The sequence below is a fragment of the Erpetoichthys calabaricus genome, chromosome 6 (assembly GCF_900747795.2).
Source record: "Erpetoichthys calabaricus chromosome 6, fErpCal1.3, whole genome shotgun sequence".
Lineage (NCBI taxonomy): Eukaryota > Metazoa > Chordata > Cladistia > Polypteriformes > Polypteridae > Erpetoichthys > Erpetoichthys calabaricus.
In genome coordinates this window covers 85,492,215-85,519,429 of record NC_041399.2, presented here as the reverse complement: position 1 = coordinate 85,519,429, position 27,215 = coordinate 85,492,215, and the positions used below count along the sequence as shown (strand labels likewise).

Sequence of the window (27,215 nt, the reverse complement as noted above, 5' to 3'; positions counted from 1 at the left end):
GATCCACTATACTCATTCCTTTCATAGTTTTAAACACTTCAGATATGGCACCTGTTAATCTCCTTTTGCTTAAGTTGTGTAGTTTCCAGGAAAATATTAACAAACATTCTTGAATACCTAACATGTGATGTTCTCCTGCCCCACTACCAGATCTTCAAACTACTTCTGACATCAGATTTGTGGACCAACAAAAATAGCTGCCTTGGTCACAGCATCAGTTCTTCATGGAAACATCTTTCTCACATATCAAAATCCTTCACTTTCTTATTCATTACTTTCACTATTGTTTTTTCACCAGTCCAAGTTTTATATGAAGAGGTGGCAAAAATACGTTTGTCAGATTGATATTTTTCTGCCCTGGAACTAAATGCTTATGGTGCCACCAGTTCTTTGTTGGAGCAATGAGGCTGTTTAGCATGGTCATCCCACTCGCAGATGAAACTTCAGACCTTGATATATCTGAGTTGCATTCCTAGGAGGAGTGCTACTACCTTTAGATCATCACATACTGTATATTCCAGTTGTAGATATTGTATCATTAAGGATATGTATTGTGATAAGCAGCCTGGACACAGACAGACTGACACCATGTTAAAGTCCACCACACTTTTATTTACACTATTTACACAGTCGTTATATGCACAACTCAGTGCCGCAGCACCAGTCACCCCAATAGTCCAGAACTCTGTCCTCAATGCCTTCAGGCCGCCTCCTTCTCTCTGCTCTCAGACCTTGTCCTCTTCCACCTGACTCCAACCCCGAATGAAGGGAGGCGGCCCCTTTTATAGTCACCCGGATGTGCTCCAGGTGGTTCCCGGCAATCTTCCACCGACACACCCCTGTGTGGCGGAAGTGCCGGTTGTCTCTCCGGAAGCCCTCCGGGTGTCTCCTGTCTTCTTCGTGCTGGGGTCTCGAGTCCTCCAGGCATGGGGACGCCCCCTGGCGGTGACCACGGGCCCCTACAGGGTTGAGCTTCCAAGCCCTGTACCCGTGGCCCCCAATATAATCAGGACGGTCGCCCCCTCGTGGTCCGGAGGAGGCATGAGCCCTCCTCCTGTCCTCCTGGGCGGCCCGGCTGGGCGCCACCCCCAGCCGCATGCCACAGTATACTTAAAATATGCAAGAAAATCACAGAAATAGTTGAGTGTAATAAAATGGTATCTGATAGGAACATTTAAAGGTGATTTTTGTTATCCCTTGAACCCTGATCATCAATAGTCATGTACCGAGGACCAGCCAGTACAATGAGAAGTTGATCAAGAAAAGATTGGTGTAAAATCGCATAATACTTTTATTAAAACTAAGTGCAAACAATGCAGTCTTCAATAAATAATCCATGCAAAAAAAGAATGCATGCCGAGGTTAAAATTTAAAGTGGTTAAAATCACAGTTTAAAACACAGTCAGGATCAAACTACTTTAAAAACCTATACCCCGCTGCGGCCTTCCAATTTTGTGCATCTGCAGCTTAGCGTTTTTGATGTCTTCTCAGGTAGAAAGGATGCCTTCCAACAAGCACTATCGTCCCTTTGACTGGCTCATGCTCCACCACCATCCCTTAGACTCCTTCGGCAGATTTCATGGGACCTCATGGAGCAAATGGCTACCCTTGCTCTTCTGCAATGATGATCAGGGGTTAACTTTTCCTTTTGAGAGTATCAGTGTGCCACATGGGGCCTTTTCCCTAAAGCCATGCCTGCTCACTGCTGCACCAGGTCTACTGTGATCCTAACTTTCCCTTTTGCACCTTATCATCAGGATCTTCCTTGCCTCCCCTTGCTATTTTCTCAGGTTTCTTTTCTACCTTGTGGATGCTCATGGTCCATGCAATGATGCACAGAATGTGAATGGAGCTGATAATGCCTGCATGTAACAAGTAATCAACTTGCTTCCCCATGAACACCCCGCAGCCATGTAGTGGAGTACCATACATGCACCCACAAGCCTGAGACAAGCTGCACTGTTTTAATAAAAAATTAACAATGCCATGGACCCTGTAATGCATTGCATCACAGTGTTTAAGAAAGCAAATTCTTAGTTGTCCAGAGTAATCCATGTAACAAAAAATAATAGTCTGTTTATTTTCCATTATGGGGTCTCTTTACCTACTTAAACCATTCAACCACTTTTCAGCCTTTTTACTCATAGGGAACTGGCACTTCTCTGGTTGCACTGGGTGCAACAAAGCAATCAGCCAACAGTCAATTGCAGAGCAGGCTCACATCAAGTCAATTTTTACAACTCACATGGGGTATTATAGGAGGAAACTAAAGAGAAATACTTACACGATTAGTGTGTGTTCATTCCATAACTACTCAAAGATAAGTTGCTGCAGTCATGAGCAATTCATTTGTCATGCTGTTCCTTTCAGATCAGGCTGAATTTATTTACTCATTGGACTTAATAAATCCCAGCATTTCTCGATTTCATTAGAAAATCCTGCTGTAGCTTCATTTGAAACTATCACACATGAATGAAACAGTGCGCAGGTTTTACACTGAAATGTAGCTCAATACATAAATAAATAAATATGTACATACATACATACATACATACTGTACATACATAACATTTATCAGTATCTTAAAATACTGCTAAACTAAATTGAAAACCAAATATTTTAATGAAAGACCGAGCCATCTTTTCCCCACTCCGTATTCTGCTGCCTTAGTCAGATCAGATCCAATAGCCTTAACTGACTTGCTGAGAAGCCAAAATCTCTCAGTAACGATGTTACTGGTCTAGCTACTAAGCTGTGGTAACTTACCTCAATTGCACATGCGGTGTCAGCTGCCAAGTCTGCATATCTTGCTATCTTCCTTTCATGCACTTACCCTAACCCTCAATTAACCCTTCCCATGGAACTGTTAATTCAATAAAGTATACCGTTCGTTTCCTTTCTAACCACAATATCATATCTGGCCGCAAGTTACTCTTAGCTATTTCTTTTGGGACTACTAGCCTTGCATTAAGGTCTACATTGAGCTTCCTATCATTTGCCACACTTAATTGCCCCCCACTTTGTTTAGCCAGGTCTACAGGGGTGTTGTTCTCCCCCTCCTTAACGAACACCTGCATAATCACACTTGCCTGCTTTATATTCTTAACTATGCTTTAATCTTCATTTTTTCTTAACTAATCTATTACATTTTGTCTTTTTGTTACACATGCTTGTTATTCCCCGTTTTCAGTCACTATATTATTCTTTATTCCTCTGACCGTGTCTTCATGTTGTCCAGCAGTCTGCTACCATTCCCACTACCGATTCTTCACTTTTTACACTGAGCTCCCATTAGTCAGCACACTTTCCTGAAAAATTAGATTTAATACAAGTGAAAATAAATAATTCTGAAAATTGTTTTTAGCTCAATAAATAAAGCTTTCAAATATTAATTCACAGCAATCTAAAACTGTAAGCAACAAGAACCAGATTAATTTCTGGAATTTTAGCAATGTAATGGTTAATTACTAAATATTTTGAGATAAATACTGTTTTAAGTGTAATGTCTCTTCACAGCAACCCATTTTACCAGAAAGGAAATGAAACATGAAAACATAGTTCTAAATTTTGCTAACATTATAAAGCATTTAAGCTGCATTATATAATTGAATCTACTAAAACAATGTATTTATTTCACAAAATTTTCTCTAAGAAGAGAAATTCATTCAATTAATTTGTTCATTATGGCTGTTTTCTTATATACAGTATGCAGTTCCAAAAGCATGAAATGCACAGTAACATTTGTTTTATTTAATACAACAATTTTATGAAGTGAACACCACCCTAAAGTGCTTTACAAGTAGAGTCCCAGTTTTTTGCATGAATGTTTTGCAGCTGGAATGACTTGATCAGGATCATACAGTGAGTCAATGGTTGAACTTACACCAGCAGCCTTTTGATTTATAGTCAAATACTGTACCTGTTAGGCCACATGAACTGCATTTGTCTAACAAAATCTCTAGGGGTGGCTCTCAGCCCTTGGGCCATTTTGACAAGTGCATTAAACCTATTTCTATGCTCCTTTTCCATATTACCACCCAAAGCTCCAGGCTAAAATGGCCTCTGGCTACAGTAGGTTGCACGTTTTTGTTTGCCAGAGAATAATATGATTAGGGTTAAAGGGTTACCGCTATTCATATGGGAAGCTTAATTTGACCCATGATTCTCACCCTTTTAAACATTTAAAGAATTGGGGTGAAAACAATTGCCACTTTGGAGGCATGCTGTCACCTACACACGTAAAAGTCTAAATTTGATCCTTCTCCCTTGGGCCTACAAACATATTGCTCTAAGAGCATTGTTAATGGTAGGCTAAAGTGCCTGCCACTTTCATGGATCCTCCTGATACAAATGAGCCAATGCAGTTTCACAAAATATCGCATTTATGAAAAGCATACTGTAACTGTGAAGACGATATGACAGTTACAGGAATAGGCCAAAGAGTAACTGCTAATTGCCTGTTTGGTTTCTTGTCTTCTTTTTCAGGGCGAACTGTTGTATCCTTGCCGCTGTGATGGCTCAGTGAGGTACACTCATAAGCAATGCCTTTTGAAATGGATCAGTGAAAGAGGCTCCTGGTCATGTGAACTGTGCTGTTACAGATATCAAGTGAAAACAATCAAAATGAAGAGACCTTGTCAGGTAACTCATCGGCTATTTTAAAAGAATATGTTTTTACATTACTTTCTTCAGTGTAACAGACACAAGAAGTCGTGCTCAGCTTTCCTCTTGTAAAAAATAGATTCTATCGGATATAGCCTTAATATTATGGCTATCTGCTCTCTTTCTACAAGCCTTTGTATGGGTGAAGATCCTAAACATTTTGTGTTGTTCTACCTATCTTAAAGATATCAATAAGATAATTTCTTGTTACTTTTTATGGTGTCATTGTTCAATGAATCATTGTTTATGGTGTTTTCATCTAACTGCTGAGATAACTAGCTTTAAAAATATTTTTCTTGGGAGGCCTAAAACTTTTGCATGCTAATAAATATATAGTAACAGAAGGGGTACTCCTTGAGTCATTCCCAACAAAGTACAAAATTACAAAAGGGGGCACAGAGTGCAAATTAACAGAACTAAAAGAAGACTGCCTATATTTGCAGTGGTGGGCATGTTCATTGGTCCACCTAGAATGTAGCATCAGCATTCCTTTTTGCTTGCCTTCTCTGTCTCTCAATCTCTCCCTCTCACCTCTGGCATCTCTTCCATCCACCACTTGAGCATTATGTTCCAACTCACTTTCCAACTCAGCACTCAGATGTCAGGGAAGAGAACTGAACTACACCTTCAGATTACTTCCAGAGCAATCAGTGGCCCTTATTCTACAGTCATAAATACCCTCAAAATGCCATCTGTTGTGCTGCCTCTGGTGGCCCCAGGTGTACGGTAAGCAATAATACACATATTAAAACCAACATGCTTTGGTATCTTTGACAACACCTCTATAGCCCCACTCACATCACATGGGAGGCCTGTTGTAATGGTCATTTCTCATCTGGACTGATATAACAGCCATTGGATTGAACCAAGTGTTTTTTTTTAACTGCCTGAGCCACCACTGCTGTTCACATATAGAGACTACAACTTCACCAAAAATAACAACCAGACTTACATATTAGAACATCATTGTTACATCTTTTTGAACATGCAAAAAGTCAAAATCACGTCATATAAGAAACAAATTACATTTCCATTCATTTCTATGTCATAGTCCTTCATGCCTTAATTCCTTCTTGCCAATGGCATGCTCCATATATGAGCTCATCTCAAGAGGGATCTCAATAACATATGGTTTTTCCTATACACTTTTCAGGTAACAGGGAGAATCAAATACATTTCCATTATCCAGAAACCCCTCTCTCCAGATTGTTAAAAAAAGAATTCTTAACATTTTTTCTATTAAATATCCAATTATGGAACTAATTGAGGTAGACTGCCACACTATAGTACCATGTAATGATTTGGGGGATATCATCTGTTTTTCTACCTGACCCCCATGACCATTCTTAGAATATGAGAACATTTGACAAAGTAGACCTTTCAGACCATCAGGTTTGTTTGTTTAGCTAATTGTTATGCTGTCCCAAAGCCTCATCTACATATCTTAAAAATTGTCCAGGTTCCTGCTACAACTACATGACTCTGTAGTTTATTAATGATTCCCACAACTCTTTTAAAGATGCTCTTCTTGGCTTCAGTCTTAAAAGCACTTCCCATTCTTTTTTGTCAGTGCCCACTTGTAAGGCACTTTTCATTCTCAAATAACCCAGATCACCACCTTCTTCTTCTTCTTTCAGCTGCTCCCGTTACGGGTTGCCACAGCGGATCATCTTCTTCCATATCTTTCTGTCCTCTGCAACTTGTTCTGTTACAAGTTTCCTCTTTTCCTCTTCCCTGGCAGCTCTATCCTTAGCATCCTTCTCCCAATATACCCAGCATATCTCCTCTGCACATGTCCAAACCAACGCAATCTCGCCTCTCTGAATATTTGTCTCCCAACTGTCCAACTTGAGCTGACCCTCTAATGTACTCATTTCTAATCCTATCCATCCTAGTCACACCCAGTGCAAATCTTAGCATCTTTAACTCTGCTACCACCACCTCTGTCTCCTGCTTTCTGGTCAGTGCCACTGTCTCCAACCCATATAACATAGCTGGTCTCACTGCCGTCCTGTAGACCTTCCCTTTCACTCTTGCTTATACTCGTCTGTCACAAATTACTCCTGACATTCTTCTCCACCCATTCCACCCTGCCTGCACTCTCTTTTTCACCTCTCTTCCACAATCCCCATTACTCTGTACTGTTGATCCCAAGTATTTAAACTCAACCACCTTCGCCAACTCTACTCCCTGCATCCTCACCATTCCACTGACCTCCCTCTCATTTACACACATGTATTCTGTCTTGTTCCTACTGACCTTCATTCCTCTCCTATTTAGAGCATATATCCACCTCTCCAGGGTCTCCTCAACCTGCTCACTACTATCACTACAGATCACAATGTCATCAGCAAACATCATAGTCCACGAGGACTCCTGTCTAATCTTGTCTGTCAACCTGTCCATCACCATTGCAAATAAGAAAGGGCTCAGAGCCAATCCCTGATGTAATCCCACCTCCACGTTGAATGCATCCATCACTCCTACCGCAGACCTCACCACTGTCACATTTCCCTCGTACATATCCTGTACAACTCTTACGTACTACTCTGTCACTCCCGTCTTTCTCATACAATACCACAGCTCCTCTCGAGGCACCCTGTCATATGCTTTCTCCAGGTCCACAAAGACGCAATGCAACTCCTTCTGGCCTTCTCTAAACTTCTCCATCAACATCCTCAGAGCAAACATTGCGTCTGTGGTGCTCTTTCTTGGCATGAAATCACACTGCTGCTCACTAATCACACCTCACCTCTTAATCTAGCTTCCACTACTCTTTCCCATAACTTCATGCTGTGGCTCATCAATTTTATCCCCCTGTAGTTACTACAGTCCTGCACATCACCCTTATTCTTAAATAACGGCACCAGTACACTTCTTCTCCACTCCTCAGGCATCCTCTCACTTTCCAAGATTCCATTAAACAATCTGGTTAAAAACTCCACTGCCATCTCTCCTAAACACCTCCATGCTTCCATAGGTATGTCATCTGGACCAACGGCCTTTCCATTTTTCATCCTCTTCATAGCTGTCCTTACTTCCTCCTTGCTAATCCGTTGCACTTCCTGATTCACTATCTCCACATCATCCAACCTCTTCTCTCTCTCGTTCTCTTCATTCATCAGCCTCTCAAAGTACTCTTTCCATCTGCTCAACACACTCTCCTCACTTGTGAGTATGTTTCCATCTTTATCCTTTATCACCCTAACCTGCTGCACATCTTTCCCATCTCGGCCCCTCTGTCTAGCCAATCGGTACAAGTCCTTTTCCCCCTCCTTAGTGTCCAACCTCTCATACAACTCATCATATGCCTTTTCTTTAGCCTTTGCCACCTCTCTCTTCACCTTATACTCTATATATATCCTTGTACTCTTGTCTACTTTCTGCATCTCTCTGACTATCCCACTTCTTCTTTGCCATCCTCTTCATCTGTATACTCTCCTGTATTTCCTCATTCCACCAGCAGGTTTCCTTTTCCTCCTTCCTCTTTCCAGATGTCACGCCAAGCATCCTTTTTGCTGTCACCCTTACTACATCTGCTGTAGTTTCCACAACTGTCTGGTAACTCTTCACTGCCACCCAGTGCATGTCTCACCTCTTCCCTAAACTCAACCTTGCAGTCTTCCTTTTTCAACTTCCACCATTTGATCCTTGGCTCTGCCCTCACTCTCTTCCTCTTCTTGATCTCCAACGTCATCCTACAGACCACCATCCTATGCTGCTTAACTACACATTCCCCTGCCACCACTCTGCAGTCTTCAATCTCCTTTAGTTCAACTCTTCTGCATACGATGTAATCTACCTGTGTGCATCTTCTTCCACTCTTGTACGTAACCCTATTTTCCTCCCTCTTCTTAAAATACGTATTCACCACAGCCATGTCCATCCTTTTGGCAAAATCCACTATCCTCTGACCTTCTTCATTCCTCTCCTTGACACCATACCTACCCATCACCTCCTCATCTCCACTGTTCCTTTCACCAACATGCCCACTGAAATCTGCTCCAATCACCACTTTCTGTCCTTTGGGTACACTGTTCATCACTTCTTCCAACTCACTCCAAAAATCTTCTTTCTCACCCATTGCACACCCCATTTTCTCCTCCCACCCACACCATGATAGAACAATTTGAATCCACCTCCATTCCACCTGGCCTTACTCCCCTTCCATTTATTCTGTTGCACTCACAATATATCAACCTTCCTTCTCTCCATCATATCTGCTAACTCTCTCCCCTTACCAGTCATACTGCCAACATTCAAAATTCCTACCCTCAATTCCACTCTCTTTACTTTCCTCCTCTCCTCCTGCCTCCAGACATGTCTCCCCCCTTTTTATCCTTCTTCTTCTCCGGCCAACAGTAGCTCAATTTTCACCAGCACCCTGTTGGCTAACAGTACTGGTGGCAGTCGTTGTTAATCCAGTTGCTCAACCGATCTGGTATGCAAATTTGTATTGTTGTCCGCATATTGATTTGGCAAAATTTTACACCGGATGCCCTTCCTGACGTAACCCTCCCCATTGGGACCGGCACGAAGAAACACACTGGTTTGTGCATCCCCTGCGGCTGTTTCATCCCCTGATAGCTTTTTATTCATAGTGACATTAAAAGGGCTATCCAGTTACCAGGATGGGTTCCACTTTTGTATTATGTACCTTGATGGATCATCTACCATTGCACCTTAGCCTGGAGACCACTTTTCCATTGCTAATGTCTCTTTGCTAGCCCAGCAACCTCATTTCATGTATAATTTTAAATATATTGAGTAAATAATTACATGCCCATTTTATGCTCTTTTAGGAGTCACTTGCTTTAGCCACACTAATTTAGTAACATGTGACTGTGGTAGATTTGCTTGTTCTGTAGGCTCCCCTGCAGCTGGCGCTGAAGCTGCCCATTTAAAATGATGGACTGCCAGCTCATACTGTTGGCAACTAATAACCAATGTGATATGCAGACAGATGCAACGGGTTAGCACTGTTTGGTGAATGGATAGACAGATAATAATTAAATTGTGTAATAGACTTACATACAGATAATAAAGGATAAATGAAAAATTCAAAATAACTTAATGCTTCCTAAAGTATACATCTCCATTTATCATTTATGATTAATTAATGTCTTAATGTATTTCTGTGCCATTAAGCAATTTTAAGTTTTAAGGCTCTTTGAAAGTAGTATGTATATAAATTAAGAATATTACTTCATTCATTCATGTTCTAGTATATTTCAATTGAGGAAAGGAGGCTATCCCATCTACCTTGATTTTGTTGACTTATTCAACTATTTGGTTATGTTGACCTTTCTTTTTTGGTTGCTTTGAATAAAAACATTTGCTAAGTAAATATGTGTTAATATAAATATATCTCTACATTCTCAGTGTCAGGATGGGATTTTTGCTCATCCACTGGCCCCTTGTCACATGCAGCTTTTCCCTGGCTCCACCCATCCTGAACTCTTGCTTAGCAATTTTAATTAGGCTACACTCATGTGATGGAGGAGATAGGGGAGAAAAAAGAGGAAATTGGGCTTTCTGGCCCCACAGTGTACATGTTTGCATTGCCAAAGTCATCAATCAGACTTGCTTCTTCTATATTTAGAGCCTGATATATTTACTTGTTGTATTGACTTCTCTCCTACCATCCTGTCCTGCTCTGAATCTCCATCGTGGCATGCTTCAGGCTGAAATTATTAGTCCCCCACCCTCTAATAGAAGTGACCAGCACCAAAACTGTTTTTGGAATATTTACTTCCAAAGGATTAAAGAAAAAAATCCCCAAGAAGTTCTAGGAAAACATTTTACTGGTGCAATGAAATGGAGCAAAACAAAAATGTCTAAGGACAAAACTATTAGCACACTGAAATTTAATAGTCACTTGTATACTCTTTCTGACTCAAAACTAACAGCAACCTCCTATTGTAGTTTCTAACAAGAGTGGCACATGTCTTTTGGGGGATGTTAGCCCATTTCTTCATGACAAATTGCTCCAGTTCTCCCAAATTAAATGGTATTCAAGCAAGGACCTTAAGCCTTACAGTATTTCCTGCCAAAGATTCTGAATAAGATTGAGGTCTGGTCTTTGGAAAGGTCACTAGAGAACCACAATTTTGTTTTCTTTTGAAAAGTTCTATACCAACATCAATGTATGTGTTGCAATGAGTGCCACCTAAAGCCAGAGTAGAGTGGCAGCGGATTTCTTCACATTATCCTTCAAAATGTCAACATGATCTTTCTTCTTCGTGATCCTATGTACCCAAACACGGTTCTTTGTGCCAGAAGCAGCAAAACAACCCAGAGCATTATGCTTCCACCTCTAGTTTAAGTGTAGGAACTGTGATTTTACAGTTGAAGGCCTCTCCTTTCCTTTGCCAAAAACAAAAGTAACATCCATGTGTCCTGAACAACTCTCATTTTTTTCTCATCTGACCAAAGGACAGACTTCCCCATGTTTTAAATGGGCTCTAGGCAAAAGTCAGCCTAGCTTTGATGTGCTGCTGTGTGAGCAATGGAATTTTCCTCGAGTGATGACCTCAAAGCCCACAATGATAAAAAGCCCTTACAATAGTATTTTTGAGACCTCAAGTCCAGAAGAGGCCAGTATAGTTACTGTTATCTTTGCAGACATCTGGCATCCTTATTGATATCTCTGATATTCATCTTCAGAGTCTTTTGATATCTTGCACTTGTGACCACATCCTGTTTTTTTTTCTAACAGAATGTGTCTCTTTGTACTTTGTGATAATGCAAATTTGGGGTTAAGGTGTGGTTTGAATCCTGAAAAATTCTATTTGCTACATGTTGTCCCGAGGGACACACATGGGGACTAATAATTTTGGCCACCCCTATTTTCAATAAATTTGTTATGCAGCATTCTAAAGGATTGTATTTTACGGAGTCCAAAATGTACCAAATGGAGGAGGGCCTTTACACTGATGAATGTTTTCCTCTGTAAGGTTTCACGAATTCTGTTGGCATTGGACAGGATTTAAGGCAAATCTTCCATAATTCCATAATTTTGCCCTTAACTGTGCATACAGATTTTGACAGAGAAACATTCCACTATCCAGTCTCATGGAAGCCAGTGTCAGAGGATTACACTTAGCAGACGACTGGGTGACACACAGCTGCCAGACTTCACTATGTGAATGAACCAAGAGGGCTGGTTTATGTTTCAATTTTTACTTGGCAAGCCTTCGTACTTGACAAGGTTTTTAATTTCCAGATATAAAGACTCCACCTTCTCCTGGAGCGGACTGTCATATGGAATTGGGTTTGGACTTCCTAGACATATTAATGTTACAAAGAGCCGTCCATCCAGCTCTTACTAGTTCAGGAAACTCCATGACGAATGCCCTTCAAGACTGACAAATGGCTAAGAAATCATTTGACCAGCTGTGTAGGGCAGCTGCCAAAAAACAAGCACCTCAAAGAGGTGAAAGATAGACTAAAATCAAGACTTCAGACTAAATAATAAATCTGCCAATATTTCTTTTTAAAGCCATTGAGTGCCTTTGATATTTAAAGCCAAATGAGTATTGTGACTTATTTTAATAGTTAAAGATATTCGATAAAGCTGTATAAACGTGGTAATTTAGAGTTAGTTGAGTTAATAAAGTGCTTTATATAAAGAAAGATTTACAATACATGTCACAGAAAGTCCTTTTATTGGCTTCAAAAGGAACTTTTGTTTTTTCTTTTCTGACTGGAATATCCAGTTAAAGGTTAGGTGCATGTCTACCAGGACCTAGCGATTCTGTAATTGTGCCCTCTGTCTTATTAAAGCAATAATTACGTTCATTGAGAGATGGAGCATATGGTGAGAGTTGGCAATGTGAAGGTCTGTGCCTGTTGTTAATTAATTACTACAATGCAGAGTTTCATTGCAAAGACATTATACCACAGCTAGAGTCCAGCAAATCTGAAGGTCAACATTTGTGCTAAGGGGCCTCATAGAGTAGAATTGGGAATCCCAGAATATTTGAAGAAGATTGTTTTGGGATGCTCTTGAGAAATCAGTTCTGGGGGTCATTTAATCTTTGTGTGAACAGCAATAGCCTTACAACACCAGAGCTTCGGCTCCTGCTTGATCAGTGTCTTGTGAAGTCTATATATTCTCACCATGTCCATGTACATTGTGTCTCCTCCCAGTAGCCAAGTTTTCATTCACATCCCAAAGATGATTAGGTTAGATTGATTGTTGTCTTTAAATTTCCCTCAATGTGAGTGAGCATATCCACTGATGAAGTGGCAGGTATTCTTCAGGGCTGCATCCTGTCAGGTGCCTCAAGTTATCAAGATAATGTGCTAAAACCTGTGGCAGCTTTTTTTTTATTTTTATAAAAGTTGATGGGTACAAATCAACATGATTTGAAGTCCTTATTTGACCAGTATTTTAAATGTGAATGATTTCTCATTCAAGCATTTTTACACATACATTACACTACACATACAACCTTTATCTTTACATTGGTGCACTATGGTTTATCATCAGTCACATCAGTTCTAATGAAAACAGATCAAAGATCTGACCAGTCACATGTCTGACGATTGCAAATTACAAACTGCAAATCACCTATTCTGTGTCTACAGCATGTTTCAGCCAGATACTTTATTTCAGCAGTGTGCACCCTACCAAAGATGACAATAAATCAACCAGCCCAGGGTATCCAGCTAAGAAATATTTTTAAATTCTGGTTTTATAAATTATAGTGCTGTTGTCAGTAGCCACTTGGTGGTTTGTCTGTAGACTTCAAAAAATCGTTTGCCACTCTGACCAGTGAGAAAGTATTCAGGTAAGAATCTGCACTGGGGCAGAGCCATGTGTGATGGAGCACATAAATAGAGCTGTGTTGGCTTGGAAAAGAGAAAGAAGGAGCATGGTGTTGTGAACGCATGAAGATGGTGATTGCTCAGAAGAAGCTCCAGTCCTTCATTCACCACATTTCAGGTTGTTGCAATACGAAAATAAAACTAATCACCCAATCACCACTATCCCATCACTTACTGGTAACAGTACAAGCTGGTCACTCTGGCTGTACACCACAGCTCCTTACATTTATGTTCTATACAATGAGTGACCCTTAGCCTGTCTCTTTGTAGTCTTTATAATTATTAAATGTGAACAGGCATTAGCGGCACAATTTCAAGAATATGTTAGGGCTACAGTTTTGAGTCCATGTGCCTTTTGCTAAACTTAATTCTCATAATAAATCCAGATGAATGGAATTACATTTGGTAGAGTGTTGGCTCTGAGGCTAAGGATCTGTGCCAGTTTTCTGAAGGTTGCCCGTTCGAATCCCCATTACTGCCAAAGGAGATCCTACTCTGCTGGGCCATTGATCAAGGCCCTTAACTTGCAATTGTTGCAGTGGTGCTGTACAATGGCTGACACTGTGCTCTGACCCCAAGGGATATGTTAAAACGTAACAAATTCCTAATACAAGAAATTGTATAAGGCAAAATAAAGAATACAAAAAAAAGGGCAAGTAAAATGTCAATACAAATATACATGACAAGGACAACAGTAATCATCCATTAATCACTCATAAACAACTAGATTAATGAAAATACTGACGAAAACACACTTCCCAGAGTTGGTTCTCACTTTATGCCCACTGCTAGTGCCATGCTGAATGGATGGATGGACATACACTTGAAAGAAAAAGTTATTTTTAAGGTAGTGTGACCAGTGGGAGGGAACCAGATTGAGGCAGCAAGAATCATTGGGGTGCCATCTTAGTAGCCCTGTTTAATTATAGCAAAAGGGTGCACAAAGGCGGAAAATCAACCCACATAGAGTTCTCTGCCTTTATCTTTTGATCTTGTACCTGGCATAGGAGCTTATACATTATGGAGTCCTTGTTGTGAGTAAGGCGCCACATTCTGGGGCCACACCTTTTTAAGGTGTCTGACCAGAAGGGTTGGGGTCTGCTGTGAGTGTCATGGTCGGGGTTGGGTGCCATTACTGGGCATCTACTAGATGCTGTGGGAGAAAGAGAAGATACCATTACCAGCAGCTCCCTCTCTCACTCTGGAGTGGTATTGCTTACCACAGTCGATGCCAGAAGGCGATCCCCAGTCACATATCCATGACAGTCCATAATTGGGCTTTCTCCCTTGTCACAAGGATGGACATGTTCAGTTAATTCACAACTTCAGTTCAGTTAATTCACAAATCAGCCTCGAGTGAATAAGTGAGTGCATGTGTCCTCATTCAGGGTTGGTTACTGCCTAACACATGAAGTTCCCATGCTGTAGCCTAAAATTGTGCGTTAAAGTAAAGACTCTGAAGCATATCTTATAAAAAGCACTGTTATTACCTTTACTTTTCAGTTTTATACATTTGCCACAGCCTACTCTATTTTAGTCAACTGACTGACTCTGAAATGGATAAGTAGGTTAGAAAATGGATGGATGGATTTAGATACTGTATGTATAAAATTGGTGCAGCAGAATAAAAGTTGGCATCATTTTTTTTTCACTCATACCCTAAAAATGTACATGTTAGTTAATGGACTCTTAACTTTAAAGTAGCCTTTTACGAGTTACTTTTGTTAATGTCCCCTGCAGTTGAATAGTGCTCCTTCCAGGCTTGGTTACTGCCTTGTGCCTGACAATGGTGCATGTCATAGGTGAAGAATTGCTCACAGTTTCTCCATTTCTCATTCTCACATTAAGTTCTAGCTGGAAATCTAGGGCCTCAGAGTCAGAAGTGTTAACCTTTTGTTATAGGCAATGATTATTGCAGCTCTGAACTGGATTAAACGGTATGGATAATGGATGAATGGATTGCTGTGTAAACAATTAAGGTAAAAATATGTTGACCTTTGAACGGATGTCACAACCAGGGTAGCATGCTGTGCTTATTACTAATACTATCATTCTTGGGTTTCACGTGTTCAACCGTGAGTTAGATTGAGCCAATCAGAAAGTGGCTAAATGGATTCATTTTGTTTATACTAAAAAAACAAATCTTCCTTGTTAGTATAAAATAATTTGAGTGCCATGGACCGAAGTTGCCTGTAGAACAGTCATTTGGATGCAGTCAAATGTTACCTGAGGGAGACTGTTCAAACAGCAGTGTCTAATGCGGCACTTCACGCTCCAGAACTCCAAGAGACGAATGCAATCACTGCTTTCTAACAAGAGTTCCCTGACATAGCCATTTAGTTTTAGATTTCAGCATCTCAGTAACAGTCAAAGCACGGATGACTAATTCTCCACTGTGAAACTTTTACCTCCATTACACTTTTCGCCTCTGGTGCTTCCTGATATATTCATAGTAGCTGTGTATCCATGATTCAAGTGTCTTGATCTATCAAGGAATCCAAACTTTTACCTTATCGTGCAAGTCTTTCTGGGGCCAGCTACTGTTGAAGGCTTAATGTTTTTTTTTTTAAAGTGGAGGAGACTTCTTAGCATTTGAGTGCCTACTTTTCTTAAAATTAGGAAGTGACTCTCTGAAGTCTGTGAATTAGACGCTGTATAGCGCCCCACCCGGCACAGACTCACTCGGAGGCACGTGTAAAACACAAAGACTTTTATTTTTCTTCAGCTGGAGGGCACATCTTCCCCATGTACCCCCCTGCCACAACACAGTCCAAATAAACACAAAAAACACTTCTTTCTCGAACCACCACTCCTCCCTGGCAACCTCGTCCTCTTCCTCCCGATTCTGGCTCCTGAGTGGTGGTTGCTGGCCCTTTTTATAGCCCACCCGGAAGTGCTCCAGGTGCTTGATCACCTGTTTCTGATTGCACTTCTGGTTGGGGCTGTAGAGTTGTCCATGCCAGCTCATGGACCCATGCAGCACCCCCTAGCGGCCACCTCAGATCCCAGCAGGGCTGTGGAGAACTCCATCTCCCATGGAGCCCTGCGGGAAACTGAGGCACCATCGTCAGCCAGGGAGGCTGCCACCAAGTGTTCCGGGAGAGGTATTGAGCAGTCCATGATTGCTCCCCCGGAACATATGTAGAAGGGGTGTCCCGGCCGCCACAAGCCATGAATGTGACTCCCTGAGAGCAATGGGCACTGGGTTGTTGGTTTGACTCACTTTGTAATCTGATAGATAGCTGTTGTTGAGTGCGCTGTGCTCATGCTGAGGCATGCTAGTGCTCTGCTTGTCTTTTATTTAATATCAAAACATTTTTGATCATTGAGGGCACTCATGGCTATTCTCTCATTTTTAGTTATTGTATTATATTATTCAAGGTGACTTAGTATCTATTACATTTGCCTCCTTTTTTCACAATTGGAAACAGGAATATGAAGTGACTACCTTAGAGTCACAGTGTGAGACACAAGGTGTAATTGAAACAACAGCCTCATGACTTAAAGTCCACTGTTTCATCCACTATTATACTGCCTGTCATTTATTCCCCACCTAACATTTGGTTTGCTTAAGCAAAAGTGGTCTGTCAAAGACATGTCTTGTAAGAACATCTTGAGTTCCATTGCCTTTATTTTTTAGTTTAAATATACTAGCTTATTTTTCCTCCATCGTTCCATTTTCTGAAACTGCTTTATTCAGTATATGGTTATGGCAGGAACCAGTAGTGGATGGGTTGCCCCACGCTAGTTTAGTCACCAAATAACCTAAGCTTACGTGTTTTGGATGAAATGGAAGGAAAACACCACATGGAGACAAGAACATGCAAATCCTGCACTGACCATGTCCAGATGGTTGTCATACACATTTTCCTGAAGCTAAGCAGTGTGGTGCATCAGTACAGGATTGCAGAGCTTATCCTAGCAGACTCAAAGTAATGTCAGTTTGTGTATCCATTACAGGGTGCTCACGGCTCACACACCCCACTTATACAGAGCTAATTTAGCATCAGTAATTATTCTAACATGAGTGGATTATGAATCACGGAGAAAACCTACATGGGTGGAGGGATAACATCCAAAATACAGACTATATAAAGAACTCAGCTGCTCTGTTAATATTCTACACATTGCAATTGTATTTTGTTTTATTCACAGAGCAGTAAATGGGAGACAGAATTTGTTTTAATGAGACCAACATCAACTTGTTTTTTTCCTTGTGTCTAATGTTGCAAGGATATACTACACCTCCCCAGTGGCCCTGAAGTTGGATAAAATCAAGTTAATTGAGTTGAAGAAGGCAGATAAATACAACACAATGCTAAATTAGTAAGCAATTGCTGTTATACACTGCAACAAGTGCTAAAGTGAATGATAAAGAACTTGTGTAACAGTCCAGGTGCCCTTCATTACAATATTATCTAGTACTAGGGGGCTCTGCCCCCTGCTTGCTTCGCTTGCCCACCCCCGAGTTTGATTTACCAGATATACAATTTAAAGAGATTGTTACATATGCATTATTTTCACTTTTACTTTAAAACTTTTGTAAAAACAATATTTGTCCTTTATTTCCTGCCCCGGGCGTGGTTAAATCTCTTTCTCGCTGGACATACAGTATAATGCTGCTCACGTTGTGAAGGGGGGGAGCTGAACACACGCTAAGGAGATGCAGTCTGATCAGCTGTTGTCTTGCTGCTGCTGGCAAGCTGCGTGTTCTGCTTGTCGCGCTGCACATCGATCAGTTTAAAGCCTGTACAGCAGCTGTCCTTTTGCCACTTTGCGTCTCTGCTGCTCGCGTTGTGAAGGGGGGGGGAGCTGAACGCATGCTGAGGAGTGGTTGGATCATCTGCTGGCTTGCTGCAGCTGTGTGTTCTGCTTGTCACTTGTCGTTGTTTTAAGAGCTGGGAGCACATGAAGTGTGTCTGCCAAAAGCATTCCAGCAACTGTTAGGTTAGATGTCCATGAACTTGTTTTAAATTGTTTGTTAGTAGGTCGTGACATGCAAAAGTCATTGTCTCACGGGTTTTGCTTCCTAAGGTTGTAATGTCTAGTCTCACGTGTCGTTAAAGTGTCTCTCTGAGATGATCAGGTTTCGTTTGCTTCGCTCAGCCCCCCTGGATGTGCACTACACTCCTGCCATTTCACGTGTTCTGCTTGTTGTGTGGCATGTCAATCATTTAAAAGCCTGTACAGCAGCTGTCCTTCTGTCTCACTGCCTTGTCTCACGTGATATTAAAATGTCTCTCGCGGAATGTCAAATTGTCTTCCGAGAAGATCACGTCTCGTCTCCCTGGTCTCCCTGTCAAGATTTTTTTTATAATAGAGATGTGTATATATGTATAGCATGTGCACACACATATATATTTTATGTGTGGTATATATAAATTTATAGTATATGTATATAAATTTATACTTGTATTAAATATTACTGCGTGATTTGGAAATTGTACATATGTTACCAGTACCACAAAGGCCCTGCACAGAGTGGTATTGTCAACTGAATGCATCACTGTGTGTACACTCCCTAACATCTAGGACATCTACACCAAACAATTTTGGACCAGGGAAAACAAAATGATAAAAGACGCCAGCCAGTCATCCCAACAATGGCCTGTGTGGTGGTCAGGTAAATGGTAACTTGACTAAAGACCAGTTCAGAAAGATTAAGGAGTGGATTCTTTCCACAGTCCTTCCACATCTTGAATAACGAAAGTATTTAGAACTACACAATGCCCTCTTTTAATCTCTCTAACATTAAATTATTTGTTATTATTTGTTTGTGTGTTTGTCACATGTTTTTGTAATTCTGTTGCAATGCATAATATTGAATTAATTTATAATTCTATTGTAATGTATACTTTTGCATTAATTTAATGTAGTGACTTCTTTGATATTTGTAATGTTGTTGTGCTGTTGTTTAGTGTCCTTTGAAAATGTTTCTTTATTCTTTAATGCATAGTCTTGGGAGTTCAGCAGCTAAGCATTTTACTGCATATTCTACTTAAGTGTACAATTGTATGCGACAAATATAATTTGTTTTGATATTTACAATATATAGATTACAGCCTGGGATGTGAATGTTTAAGTAGTGTGTTCAGATTGTGTTTGCCTAATATTGTGTCTTAATTGAAGACCGCAAAAGATAAGTAATTCCAAAGGGTTCACAAACTTTTTCTTGCCGTATAATAAGGCAGCAAAGACAGAGGGATGGCAAACTTTGCTGTTTTCCAATGGAGGTAAGCTGTAAGGGATTTCCCGTACAGTTGGTGTGGAATCTACTGGCCAGGATGTGAGTAAGAGGCAGATGAACGAACAGTCTGGAGGTTGGCAGAGGTGGCAGAGGCAGCAGAGAGAGCCTCTTGTTGGCTCTGGCACAAGAGGGAGGAGATGAGCCAAAAGCCAGGAGGCAAGGGCAGTGAGCTGGCCATAACTGCTGGCCCATCAACTGGAGAGTGTGTTGGGGTTGGGGTCCAAACACTCAATAAATGTAGGGTACTATCCTGGCCAAGTCTACAACTAGACTAGCCAAGACTAGGCTAGTTGGGAGAGCATCCCTGAGATGTGTGAAAATCTGTTTTGTATACCCCACACAGCTCTGAATTAGATTAATTTATATGTATACTATTATTAAATTGTGGTTTACAATGAAATCAAACTTACAGATGTTTTTACAAAGGTTGTCCTTTCATTTTCTTACAGTGGCAACCCATCACAATTACTTTAGTGGAAAAAGTCCAAATTATTGCTGTCTTCCTGGGATCACTGTTTCTGGTGGCAAGCATTTCCTGGCTCATGTGGTCTGCATTAAGTCCGTTTGCAGTGTGGCAGAGGAGAGACATCTTGTTTCAGATCTGCTATGGGATGTATGGCTTTATGGACTTAGTATGTATAGGTAAGTTTTCAAGGACTGAGAAAACATGGAGTCTGTATTCTGAAATATATACATTGTTTCTGTGCATTTCCAGACTGAACACCTACTATACTATATTTTTTAAATTTAGAACAATTGAACGGTTAATGATGTGGATTGATCAGGTGGCTTTGAGATTTACACTATATCACCTTTGCCACAGTTATCACCTTGCCTGCCATAACAAATCCATTCTGCATCTAAGCTTTGTGAGGCTAGTGGTGAAATCTTGGCAGTTTTCTTATTATACAAAAATGTTTTCCCATACCATGATGCTGGGCTCAATGTAATTTTAGAGCTCGGGAGCTTTGGGCTCTTTGGAGTTTATTGATAACATTATATGTGTCAGTTTTGTTTACCTCACTAGCAAGAGCTGTAAATATATGGTTAGGGTTATTTTCTCTCTAGACAAATTCATTATAGCTCCTCCTTGTACAAAATGTCTAAATTGAAATGTTTACTGTTCATCATAATTAGCTGCAAATCAGAATATCTTTACCTAGCAAATGTGTTCATTATTCATTCATTCTTTCATTCATCCATCCATCCATTATCCAACCCGCTATATCCTAACTACAGGGTCACGGGGGTCTGCTTGAGCCAATCCCAGCCAACACAGGGCGCAAGGCTGGAACAAACCCCGGGCAGGGCGCCAGCCCACCGCAGTCTTTCATTCATTCATTCACTCATTTTCCAAACCAATCAAAAAGTTTTGAAATCACTTAAGCTGCATTTAGGATAACAGAGGGAGAACAGCAGCGTACCTATACAACATTGGACACAAGACAGGTCTACCTCTGGATGGGGCATCAGTCTCATTCACATACTCTTACTGATGCTGTGCAAATTAACTTAATATATACTTTGCTCCCAACTCGCTTCACTTGCCAACCCCCCAAAACCCCCCCACCTGGGGGCGCGCTTCATGCTTGCTACTTCGCGTCTCTGCCACTTGCGTTGTGAAGGGGGGGGGGGCTGAACGCATGCTAAGGAGATGCGGACGGATCAGCTGCTGCTACCGAGCTGCGTGTTCTGCATTTTGCGCTGCGTGACGATCATTTAAAAGCCTGTACAGCAGCTGTCTTTTTGTCTCACTTTCTTATCTCGTGGGACATTAAAGTGTCTCCGAGAAATTGTTTGTAAGTAGGGCGTGACGTGAAAGTAGTCTTGCAGGACTTCAAAGTGTCTCTCCGAGATGATCACGTCTCGACCCAAGATTTTTTTATATAATAGTCATCTTCAAGATCCAAAAGAACTAATTGTATTGGGATACACACCATTTATTGGTGGTGGTCCAGTCATGCTGTTAATAATAATATTGCCAGCACATAACCCACTAGTGTCTTATACCCTGTTTGAAATCCTGCACTACCATAGGTTTTCTGTGGCTTCAGTGCCAACCAGGCTGCCATCATACAGTCTATATTATTATGCATATGAGAACATAACCTCCTCAAAATCACTTATTTAAATTCGGAGTTGTGGAGGGGAAAACTGGTCTGGGAAGACATTTGTTTTAATAGTTTAGCTATAGAAGACACTGCGATTCACAGCTGCATCAATGAAGTGAACTCAAATCCCAGTCCAGTTTGTGTGGATTTTTGTTTTTCCCCAGTTTTCTTTCTGATTCCTTTGTGCCCTATGCAGAGCATACATCATCAACAAGGGATCACTACTTTTTCTAGCCCCAGGAAAGCACTTCTACCTTGCCGCATGCATACCCTGTTTGTTTGTTTCCCTTCTTGTTCTGTGGACGATTTCAATGTTGTTCCTGGCTAATCTCTTTTACACTTTCTCTGAGGGTTCCATCTCAGGGCTGGCCATATGATGTTTGATATTGATTTTCACAGAGTATGGCCAGGCCATCTCCAGTTTCTCCTCTTGATCTGGTTGCCAACTGTTTCTTGTTCGATTTTCCTCCATATTTCATCATTGGTTATTTATCATGCTATTGACGTTGAGGATTTGCCGCAGACATCTGTTCAAAGTCTACAGTTTGTCTGTGGAGGTCTTAGTGGTGCACTACATCTCACGAGCATACAATAGAATAGCTTTCACATTGGAGCTCAATTAGCAAGTTTCATGCTACATCCCAAATATGTGTAGGTTAAGTTTATTGGACCCTGTAAAGTAGCCCAGTGTGACAGTAAGTGTGCCCTCTGATGTAGACTGGTGACGCATCCACTATTTTTTCCTGACTCACATCTAAAACTGTAGGATACACCTCCAGCTATTTTTAATTCATTATTCCATTGAAGTTTAATCAGAGCTAGTCAATCAATTAGATGACATATGTGGCGTCAACTGAGGGGTGCCATTTATGAAAATCTTGGGGTGCGCGCAACAGACACTGAGGGGGACCACAATACCCCAGTTGTTGAACCTTGATGATACTGAAAGTGTGGTTTTCGCTGCTGGGTGCCATTTATGACAGTAAAAATGTGCACAATCTGTACACCAAGGGACACACGCTACTTAAATTACACAGTGTATACACAAAGGGGCTCCCATTTGTGCGAGTGAATGCACTGTGGATACCAAGGGGACCACAGTAATACCGACTACCTGCTAAGCACAACGAAGTGTGACGTCCAGCAACCCTGTCTAAGGCTCCAAACAGCTTTGATTGTCACTGGGTTTAATTATTGCTGGTTTCATATTACATTTAAATTTGTTAGTATAGTCTGTCAAGTCACTAGGCTTGATTCATTGAAGAGGTAACTTTTTATTATAGGTGGAATCAATGATTTCTTATTAATGATATTTGTTTGGTGAATTGATGACTCTTGTACATGAGTGTGAGTGAATGTGCCATTATGGAGACCAATTAACCAATAGCGTTCAGCTACACAGAGCCCTGTATGTAAACAATAAAAGTATGTGATGATCAGTATGTGTTAGCCTGAGGTCTTATTTTTGATTCCATATTACTATTCAGATTATTTTAATTGTATCCTGTGAAGCAGCCAGTCTTGATTTGTTGTTTTTATCAGGACTAAAATTAACGTTTGCTAGTGAGTAATATTTATTAGGTTGATGATTTAAAATGAATAATTTCTAGGCAGTACAATTCATAAGGTATAATTAGTCATTTTAAATTGGCTTTGTCTGAGTGAGCATGTCCAGTGATGGCTCCATCCAGAATTTGTTTCTGCTTCATTCCGGACTGGTTTATAGGGTAAAAAATTAAAAGGCAAATGTGCCTAGCCCAACTGACATTGTGTAATACATTTGCATATAAAACATAATACCAGTGTGTTTATTTACTGTTTGTTGTACTTATAGTAGTTGAAGAGTTAATTATTGATCCTGTTGAACATATGAAAAATTCTTAACTGCTTTCCTTTTTAAACACGTCAATTTTTTTCAGGCTTAATTATTCATGAAGGGGCTGCAGTTTTCAATGTCTTCAAACGGTGGAGAGCTGTGAATCTCCACTGGGACGTGGAGAACTATGATAAGACTGCCGACGTGGAAGAAAATAGCAGCAATGGGGGCTCTTCAGCCAGCAAATCTTTGTGGTTACCACTAGCCAGTTTCCGCAACAGGGGCTCAATCCACCCATCTCACATTGGTTCCCATCGATATCACTGTGGCTTTACTCTCCTGCAACTGTGCAACAGGCTAACAAACCAGGAAGACACCAGTGAGGATAACAGTTCAGGAGTGGTGGTAATGAGAGTGACCTCCGTATAAAAGGTACTGCCATCCAAAAGCAGTGACTCATCATCAGTGCTTCATGTGAATGTATATGCCATTATTAAACTAGTTGATCCATCTAAATACAGTACAAAGTGAAAGGTTACTGTTGTTCATTCTATGGAAACGGGACAATTTGGGATTGCAATATTTTGAATATTAAAAATTCTTCATGTTTTCAAAATCTTCAGTTAATCCAAAAATGCTGGTATGGAATAGTAGAGTGACCTGGTTGGAAAAGCTTTAAAGTCATCTATTAATCTATTATTGTTGACAAAAACCAATGAGTTAACTTAGTGGAAAGAAAGGTGAACAAAAGGTTTTATTCCTGCAAATTCCCTTGTGTCTACCAAACATATTTCTGAAATGTTCAAAGCAGTCTGGGACAAATATATTCTTTATGTACAGTCTGTACTGGATAAATAATGTTAATGCCTATATAATGGGACACAGTATTATGGTAGTGTGGTTAGTAATGTGAACTCACAGCTTACGGAGACTTGCTTTCATATCCTGGACCAGTGCTTATTGCTACATTTCCTGTTAACTCTACATATTGCAGTGCATAAAAGTCCTATCTGTTTCTAATGAGCTGGAACAATACCTGAAACTAACAGTTATGCAATGGTTAAAGTCGCTTAGATCATTCATCTTTTCCAATTTAATGTTAGTCGGAGTAGATACTCTTTTTGAGTAGGTGTGCAAGTTCTGTGTTTACACTCAGGTGCAACTGTATAAGCTGTATGAAAAAGCTGGCTGTTTGCCTTAACAAGCAGATGTACCTAATAAATAGGGCGCTGAATATATATATATATATATATATATATATATATATATATATATATATATATATATATATATATATATATAAAATATGTGTGTGTGTGTGTGTGTATATATATATATATATATATATGTATATATATATATGTATGTATATATCTATATGTATCTATATGTATATACATATATATAATGTGTATTATAGATACAGTTAGGTCCATAAATATTTGGACAGAGACAACTTTTTTCTAATTTTGGTTCTGTACATTACCACAATGAATTTTAAATGAAACAACTCAGATGCAGTTGAAGTGCAGACTTTCAGCTTTAATTCAGTGGGGTGAACAAAACGATTGCATAAAAATGTGAGGCAACTAAAGCATTTTTTTAACACAATCCCTTCATTTCAGGGGCTCAAAAGTAATTGGACAAATTAAATAACTGGAAATAAAATGTTAATTTCTAATACTTGGTTGAAAACCCTTTGCTGGCAATGACAGCCTGAAGTCTTGAACTCATGGACATCACCAGATGCTGGGTTTCCTCCTTTTTAATGCTCTGCCAGGCCTTTACTGCAGCGGTTTTCAGTTGTTGTTTGTTTGTGGGCCTTTCTGTCTGAAGTTTAGTCTTCAACAAGTGAAATGCATGCTCAATTGGGTTAAGATCAGATGACTGACTTGGCCATTCAAGAATTTTCCACTTCTTTGCTTTAATAAACTCCTGGGTTGCTTTGGCTGTATGTTTTGGGTCATTGTCCATCTGTATCATGAAACGCCGCCCAATCAATTTGACTACATTTAGCTGGATTTGAGCAGACAGTATGTCTCTGAACATCTCAGAATTCATTCGGCTGCTTCTGTCCTGTGTCACATCATCAATACACACTAGTGTCCCAGTGCCACTGGCAGCCATGCACGCCCAAGCCATCACACTGCCTCCACCGTGTTTTACAGATGATGTGGTATGCTTTGGATAATGAGCTGTTCCACGCCTTCTCCATACTTTTTTCTTGCCATCATTCTGGTAGAGGTTGATCTTGGTTTCATCTGTCCAAGGAATGTTTTTCCAGAACTGTGCTGGCTTTTTTAGATGTTCTTTAGCAAAGTCCAATCTAGCCTTTCTATTCTTGAGGCTTATGAGTGGCTTGCACCTTGCAGTGCACCCTCTGTATTTACTTTCATGCAGTCTTCTCTTTATGGTAGACTTGGATATCGATATGCCTACCCCCTGGAGAGTGTTGTTTACTTGGTTGGCTGTTGTGAAGGGGTTTCTCTTCACCATGGAAATGATTCTGCAGTCATCCACCACTGTTGTCTTCCGTGGACGTCCAGGTCTTTTTGCATTGCTGAGTGCTTGCTTTCTTTCTCAGGATGTACCAAACTGTAGATTTTGCCACTCGTAATATTGTAGCAATTTCTCAGATGGGTTTTTTCTGTTTTCGCAGCTTAAGGATGGCTTCTTTCACCTGCATGGAGAGCTCCTTTGACCGCATGTTGTCTGTTCACAGCAAAATCTTCCACATGCAAGCACCACACCTCAAATCAACTCCAGGCCTTTTATCTGCTTAATTGATAATGACATAACGACGGACTTGCCCACACCTGCCCATGAAATAGCCTTTGAGTCAATTGTCTAATTACTTTTGAACCCCTGAAATGAAGGGATTATGTTAAAAAAATGCTTTAGTTGCCTCACATTTTTATGCAATCGTTTTGTTCACCCCACTGAATTAAAGCTGAAAGTCTGCACTTCATCAGCATCTGAGTTGTTTCATTTAAAATTCATTGTGGTAATGTACAGAACCAAAAATTAGAAAAAAGTTGTCTCTGTCCAAATATTTATGGACCTAACTGTATATATATATCAATATCTATATATATCTCAAACAAAGAAAATTAAATTCTTACAGTACAATTGTTTAGGGCCGGACTAATACATTAAACTGGCAGATTGACAGAATGGAGCTTGACGTGTACACTTTTAGTTGTGTTTGTGAGGCTGTTGCTGCAGTTGATTTGGGATCACTAGCTGTTTTTGTATTTACATATATATTATTTACATCATAATGGTCAGAGGCTAAAACCATATTGATCTTTATTAAAATCTGAAATTCATTAAAACTGGTACCTGACAGTTTTCATTTCACTAATACTGTATGTGTATTGCACTGATCTGGTAAAAACTGCTTCAATAGTAATTATATTCTTGAATATAAAATCAGTTAATCCTCATATCCCTTGATTTTTTGCTTTATCTGTGTGACCTTACCCATTGGCAGTGAGAGGTTAAAGTGAATTGGATGCCTGCCCTGTATTGTTCTGATGTAGCTTTA

At 40.3% G+C, this 27,215-nt stretch overlaps 1 protein-coding gene across 1 annotated transcript in view; it reads left to right on the top strand.

Annotated features, from left to right (window-relative positions):
* The window catches only part of marchf11 (membrane-associated ring finger (C3HC4) 11), a 118,781-nt gene extending 93,842 nt beyond the window's left edge, over positions 1 to 24,939 (top strand). Inside the window, exons 2-4 of the mRNA XM_028803249.2 lie at positions 4,486 to 4,641; positions 20,191 to 20,383; positions 23,772 to 24,939. Coding sequence (XP_028659082.2) covers positions 4,486 to 4,641; positions 20,191 to 20,383; positions 23,772 to 24,097 — 675 coding nt within the window. The 3' untranslated portion in view covers positions 24,098 to 24,939. The remainder of the gene's footprint in view (positions 1 to 4,485; positions 4,642 to 20,190; positions 20,384 to 23,771) is intronic.
* The last annotated feature ends 2,276 nt before the right edge of the window (positions 24,940 to 27,215 follow it).